Source organism: Barbatula barbatula, assembly GCF_947034865.1.
Source record: "Barbatula barbatula genome assembly, chromosome: 1".
NCBI lineage: Eukaryota > Metazoa > Chordata > Actinopteri > Cypriniformes > Nemacheilidae > Barbatula > Barbatula barbatula.
In genome coordinates, this window is record NC_136766.1 from 36,178,500 (window position 1) to 36,185,999 (window position 7,500).

General features: G+C 42.3%; 1 protein-coding gene across 1 annotated transcript in view; it reads left to right on the forward strand.

The window, feature by feature from the left end:
• Positions 1–4,257: 4,257 nt before the first annotated feature.
• Positions 4,258–7,500, forward strand: part of LOC306901796 (receptor-type tyrosine-protein phosphatase delta-like) — a gene marked incomplete at its 5' end in the record, with an annotated part of 24,620 nt that continues 21,377 nt past the window's right edge. The window contains 4 exons of the mRNA XM_079469887.1: positions 4,258–4,564; positions 4,889–4,989; positions 5,568–5,824; positions 6,124–6,217. Of these exons, the coding sequence (XP_079326013.1) occupies positions 4,258–4,564; positions 4,889–4,989; positions 5,568–5,824; positions 6,124–6,217 (759 nt within the window). The remainder of the gene's footprint in view (positions 4,565–4,888; positions 4,990–5,567; positions 5,825–6,123; positions 6,218–7,500) is intronic.

The following is a 7,500-nucleotide window of genomic DNA, read 5'->3' on the forward strand; positions in this document are numbered from 1 at the left end:
TTATCTGTTACTTTCTGTTTCTCTTCTGTTCTCCTCTGTTACTTTCTGTTTCTCTTCTGTTCTCCCTCTGTTACTTTCTGTTTCTCTTCTGTTCTCCCTCTGTTACTTTCTGTTTCTCTTCTGTTCTCCCTCTGTTACTTTCTGTTGTTTCTCATCTGTTTACTTTCTGTTTCTCTTCTGTTCTCCATCTGTTAACTTTCTGTTTCCTCTTCTGTTCTCCCTCTGTTACTTTCTGTTGTTTCTCATCTGTTACTTTCTGTTTCTCCTTCTGTTCTCCCTCTGTTACTTTCTGTTGTTTCTCTCCTGTTACTTTCTGTTTCTCTTCTGTTCTCCCTCTGTTACTTTCTGTTTCTCTGCTGCTCTCCCTCTGTACTTTCTGTTGTTTCTTATCTGTTACTTTCTGTTTCTCTTCTGTTCTCCCTCTGTTACTTTCTGTTTCTCTTCTGTTCTCCCTCTGTTACTTTCTGTTGTTTCTCATCTGTTACTTTCTGTTTCTCTTCTGTTCTCCATCTGTTACTTTCTGTTTCTCTTCTGTTCTCCCTCTGTTACTTTTCTGTTTCTCTTCTGTTCTCCCTCTGTACTTTCTGTTTCTCTTCTGTTCTCCCTCTGTTACTTTCTGTTGTTTCTCCTCTATTACGTAAACGGTTTCTCTTCTGTTCTCCCTCTGTTACTTTCTGTTTTCTCTTCTGTTCTCCCTCTGTTACTTTCTGTTTCTCTTCTGTTCTCCCTCTGTTACTTTCTGTTGTTTCTCCTCTATTACGTAACGGTTTCTCTTCTGTTCTCCCTCTGTTACTTTCTGTTTCTCTTCTGTTCTCCATCTGTTACTTTCTGTTTCTCTTCTGTTCTCCATCTGTTACTTTCTGTTTCTCTTCTGTTCTCCCTCTGTTACTTCTGTTGTTTCTCATCTGTTACTTTCTGTTTCTCTTCTGTTCTCCCTCTGTACTTTCTGTTTCTATCTTCTGTTCTCCATCTGTTACTTTCTGTTTCTCTTCTGTTCTCCTCTGTTACTTTCTGTTTCTCTTCTGTTCTCCCTCTGTTACTTTCTGTTGTTTCTCCTCTATTACGTAACGGTTTCTCTTCTGTTCTCCCTCTGTTACTTTCTGTTGTTTCTCATCTGTTATGTTCTGTTCTCATCTGTTCTCCCTCTGTTACTTTCTGTTTCTCTTCTGTTCTCCATCTGTTACTTTCTGTTTCTCTTCTGTTCTCCCTCTGTTACTTTCTGTTTCTCTTCTGTTCTCCCTCTGTTACTTTCTGTTTCTCTTCTGTTCTCCCTCTGTTACTTTCTGTTGTTTCTCATCTGTTATGTTCTGTTTCTCATCTGTTCTCCCTCTGTTACTTTCTGTTTCTCTTCTGTTCTCCATCTGTTACTTTCTGTTTCTCTTCTGTTCTCCCTCTGTTACTTTCTGTTTCTCTTCTGTTCTCCCTCTGTTACTTTCTGTTTCTCTTCTGTTCTCCCTCTGTTACTTTCTGTTGTTTCTCCTCTATTACGTAACGGTTTCTCTTCTGTTCTCCCTCTGTTACTTCTGTTTCTCTTCTGTTCTCCCTCTGTTACTTTCTGTTTCTCTTCTGTTCTCCCTCTGTTACTTTCTGTTTCTCTTCTGTTCTCCCTCTGTTACTTTCTGTTGTTTCTCATCTGTTATGTTCTGTTTCTCATCTGTTCTCCCTCTGTTACTTTCTGTTTCTCTTCTGTTCTCCCTCTGTTACTTTCTGTTTCTCTTCTGTTCTCCCTCTGTTACTTTCTGTTTCTCTTCTGTTCTCCCTCTGTTACTTTCTGTTGTTTCTCATCTGTTACTTTCTGTTTCTCTTCTGTTCTCCTTCTGTTACTTTCTGTTGTTTCTCATTTTTTTCTTTCTCTCTCTCTCCTCTTCTCCCTCTGTTACTTTATGTGGTTTCTTCACTGCTACTTTCTGTTTCTTCTTTGGTTCTTCCTCTGTTACTTTTCTTCTTCTGATACCTTTCTGTTTCACCCCTGTTTCTCTTCTGTTCTTTCTCTGTTTTCGTTCTGTTCCGTTCTGCTCTTCCTCTTTTGTTTCTCATCCGTTCCTTTCCCCTGTTTTCTCTTATGTTCTCTTGATGGGCGGCTGTACTCTGCATCAGTGGGAATATGATGATTCGGCTGAACATGTAAGTCTTTGAATTAATTTTGGCATCCGTGCACAGGGTGTTTAATTCACTGCATGCTGCATCATTTGCACACATGTATATTAACATGTATCCATCACCTGCCTATAGATGTTTATTGTCGAGTCAGATGGTTTTGTAGTTGCCAGGAGAAAAAAGACAGAGCATGTTTTCAGAGTTTCCATTATCTTGAAAAAACTGGCAATATAAGCAGATCAACCCTTGTGTGGTGTTCATATTTTTGTTACTCAGCCAGTATTGGTGGTTCTAGTGGACCCACTGCAGTTTTGAGTTTTTAATTCAACACAATCAAACACTTTATGTTAAATTATGTTAATTAAAGATGTTTACTTCATCCCGATACGAGCCATCTAAACAGCATATATGGTTAATATTTGCCCTTTGTTAGATCACAATTATGAATTAAACGTTTTTTTTTGGCGGGAACGGCAGAAACAGAAAACTCACACTTATACACACTCTCTCACACACACACAAACATACTAAAATAGGCCATGAAGAGGACACAATGAAAGTAACAGAACATACAGTTTCCACAATTTTATAAAACCTGGGTTCAGTTGACCCGAACATTATGTACAGTACGTCATATAAATGTGTTAATGATAAAATGTAAATAAAGTCTGCCCAGCATTCTCTTTAAAATGATATATATAAAAAGGCATTTGGTGTCAAAGATTTTCTATTTATTTGTACAGTACATGTATTCAGTTCTCTTTGATTCCTCGCCATGTTTAAAGCCCTTGTGCTTTCGTCTGTTTTCCAGGAGTTATTTCCTCACAGACCTTCAAGCTGAGAGCACATATTCATTACCGTCGCCGCTTACACGACCAAAGAGACGGAGCGCGCAGCAAACCCAAGCTGGTCACCACCACCGGAGCGGTAGGTTAAGAGTCATTTGTCCCTCGGTGTGGTCTGGACTGTTAGCCCACGGCCATAAACAGTGAATGCCTGTAATTGCCCCGAGGCGATGACGCCGATTGTAATTCCATTCACCTACGGCTCTGACTTTGGAATGCTCGCAGGGGTTAAGAATATAATGGAGAAATCTGTCGGGAAAATGGCAAAAGAGAATTTCTTTGTTCAGAAGAAAGTAATCTGGATGATCACTGAATGGCTTTATAAGTACAGGAGCTTTCTGTTGTACCTCTAATAGCGCTGTTATTCAGCTCTCTGAAAAGCCTTTTATTTCACTCTCATTCTTCATTGTATGCCTGTGAAAAGGCACACGTCATCCCTGTTGATTTCTGTTTGACATTACATCATTATATCCTGTCAACCCTGTCAAAGTGTCTGGGACTTGAAAATTAAGAAAATAGATCAACGTAGGGTGAATCTGTTACAGTATGTTAGTGCTTCAGCTGTTTTCATTCAGATTTTACTTTACAGACCAAACGCAACAGGTCACCGCGATCCGCATTAAAAACAGTTCAAATCGAATCTGTCAGCTTTGGTTGAAAATGAGTCCATTTCCAACTCAAATGACAAATAATATATATTATTTTGTTTAATAATTTCCCTTCTTAGATTTAAGGTTGGACAGTTAATCCAAATAAAGCTGAAATCGCAATATGGCTTGTGCCGTTGTTTGAAAAAAATACATATGCCTGTGCAAAAACGTAAAGTAACGTCATTGTTATGTATAGGTTATTATATTGTCATGAGAACCTTAAACATCTTCAGTTTTTACGCAATTACACATGATATTGACGATAGATTATTGAATATACTATTATGCCATACAATACAAAATTGCATCTTCAGATTTGTTTAGTGTTTTATGTCTTTGACACCGCATTAACCGCCGCATGTTTTCCCTGTTCGTTTGTTTTCAGTCCCTGAAAAGCCTCGTCTCATGGTCAGTCCAACGAACATGGGCACAGCTCTGCTGCAGTGGCACCCTCCCCCCAACACTCACGGCCCTCTGCAAGGTTATCGCCTCCGATTCGGCCGCAAGGACGTGGAGCCCCTGACCGTCATCGAGTTCTCCGAGCGTGAGAACCACTACACTACCAAAGAATCCACAAAGGGGCGTCCCTACACCTTTCGCCTCTCTGCCCGCAACAAGGTGGCTTCGGAGAGGAGACGGTGAAAGAGATTAACACGCCCGAGGACATGCCCTCCGGATACCCGCAAGGCCTTGTAGCTGAAAGTAGTACGGCTACTACCATTCAGGTCAGCTGGCAGCCTGTGCTGCTAGCCGAGCGTAATGGAGTCATCGTTAAATACGCCCTTCAGTACAAAGACATCAACAGTCCTCGCAGCCCTTCTGAACTGTTTATCCCCGCCACCGATTCCATCGTTGTCCTGGACGGCCTTAAAGCAGACACCACGTACGATATTAAAATGTGTGCCTTCACCAGTAAGGGCGCCGGCCCTTACAGTCCTAGCGTCCAGTTCAGAACGCAACCCGTCCACCAAGGTAGGAGGCTCGTGACACCCATTCGCCCCCGTTCGCCCTCTCCTACAAACAAACGTCATCTCTTAGTCAGAGCATGGGGTTTCTCAGGAGGAAATTGGAAGTTAGAGAATGTCAAATTAGCCACAAGCGTAGCTAGCTTTGAGTGTTTGAATTAGCGTCCTCAAGGAAGTTTAGCATCTGGAGTCAACGGTAAGGTAAAAGGTAAGGAGCAAGCTCTGGGATAGCCCTGTAAATCGTGGGGTAGAAGGGTCTAAGGTAAGACTGTGATGGACTAAAAACCCTTCTGTCGCTGTTGCCTAATTCATCTGCCCGCCTTTCTTTTAGCAGTGTTTGCAAAAAATTTTCACGTGAAGGCTGCCATGAAGACCTCCGTGCTGCTGACGTGGGAGATCCCCGACAACTACAATCCTGCTCAACCATTCACAGTAAGAGTCTTAAATCCCATGAATCATTCTCTTGTGATGTCTGTTGATTTATAGCCTGTATTTTACACTTGAATTGTGATGTGCTCCGAAACATTTGCTGTCTACTGTCTTCATAGGCAGATGCATCATAAGGCCTAACTGTGGAGTAATCTCCTAAGTGTGAAAAAGCAGTACACTGAAGACTCAGCTGGTTTTAGCTAGTGTTCCAGTCTATTCAAGATGATGTTTAGCAGGTTTTTGCTGGTGGATTCCAGATAAAAAAAATCTAAAACCAGCCTGCTTAACCAATTTGTTCAGTGGGAATACAGTTATATGCGCTACACTATTAGGCTTAAAGTACACAATAAACACAAACTAACGAGTTCAGATTGAAAATGTTGTGACACTTCTCAGTACTGAATGAATTCTGTGGGTATTTATAAGCAGTAGTTTGTTTATTTGTTTGGCCATCTCGACTGTGTTACACGGATGCGTTCTGGGATTTCATGTCTTGTGACGATTAAACATTACTGTAGAAATGATCCTAAAAGACACAATAGACATGTCCTCAGGTTTGAGGTTTGGATGTTTTCTTCTAGATCTTGTATGATAATGGACAAAGCGTGGAGGTGGATGGGAAGCTGACGCAGAAGCTCATCACAAACCTTCAGCCAGAAACTCAGTACTCTTTCCTGCTCACTAACCGTGGCAACAGCGCAGGAGGTCTACAGCACCGCGTCTCCACCATGACAGCACCTGACATACTGCGTACCAAACCCTACCTGATCGGCAAGACGGGTTCAGACGGCACGGTCACGGTCGAGCTGCCAACTGTACAGACTACAGAGAAAATCAGGTAAGAGCCAGATCCTCCTAACACGCCAAAACATTCATTATAGAGACCAACCATCATCTCCTTCAGAGAGGGTTCATGCAACACCAACAAAGCCTTCGAGTGAAAGTCAGGCGGTGAAGTTTGTGTGTTGGCAGGTTATTGATTTGTTTACTCAGAAACTCTCTTCTCCGTCAAACGTCCCGATAATCCAGTGTCATCACAGGTGGATTGGAAAGTGCAGATTGATTCGCTCTAATCTTGATGGATGTCCTACTGCTGTCAATAGAATCGTAACCCTCTCTCTCTCTCTCTCTCTGTAGGGGATACTACATTGTGGTGGTCCCTCTGAAGAAACAGCGACCTGGAAAGTTTATTAAACTCTGGGACAATCCAGACGAGATGAATCTGGAAGAGGTATGAAATCCACTCTGTCTGTTATATTTCACTCAACTGGAAGAGAGAACGTTTATGAGTCAGAAGATAATGGCAACACAAGGTAGATCTACAAAGCAGAACTTACAGGCAGCTCTTGTTTATTCGCTTCTCGTGAAGCCGTCTCTAAATCTTTCATTTAAACTAAACACAGCTTCATAGTAGATTCACATCAGTAAATGAATGCACGCTTTCCAAGCTTTCTTAGTTCTGGTATCCACCAGACAGACGCTTCTACAGACACGTTCAATGAGAACGCCCATCATCACTTCCTCTCATATGCAAATCTGTTTCTGCCAGCATATGAAAAGCAGAACAAACGATGTTCTTTATGTGAAGGGCGGCAGAGGAAGTGTGTCATCACACCAGTAGACTAATATTATTTATAGCTGGACTAAATATTTGAAAGCACGGAGATTCCCGGCACACCGCCAACATGAGCACGGATGCCCGGGGAGAACCACACAGAGATCTCCGCTCTGATTGGTTAATGACCTCATGCCTGTGTCTCAGCAGCTGGTTCTGTAAACCCGGTTGCGATCGCTCATTGTGCTCCATTACTGAAGACACAACTGAATATTTGTCCAACAGGAGCTGAAACAGAGACATTGTCCAAACGCTTTAGCAAAGATGAGAGAAGTGTTTTTCCCTCCAGCACACACAAACACACACACACACACACACTCAATTTGTTTGATGTCAATATTTGAAGTTGTCTGTTCATAGCGACTCAAGGGCAAAAGGACTGAAACCGTTTTGACGGCTTCAATCACTCACACAAACACACACACTCCTACAAACACACACACACACAAACACACACTCCTACAAACACACACACACACCAAACACACACTCCTACAAACACACACACCACGCACAGACACAAACTCACACGCATGCACTCACTCACGCAAACACAAACACACACTCCTACAAACACACACACACACAAACACACACTCCTACAAACACACACACACGCACAGACACAAACTCACACGCATGCACTCACTCACGCAAACACAAACACACACGCCTACAAACACACACACACACAAACACACACTCCTACAAACACACACACGCACAGACACAAACTCACACGCATGCACTCACTCACGCACACACAAACACACACTCCTACAAACACACACACACGCACAGACACAAACTCACACGCATGCACTCACTCACGCAAACACAAACACACACTCCTACAAACACACACACACACAAACACACACTCCTACAAACACACACAC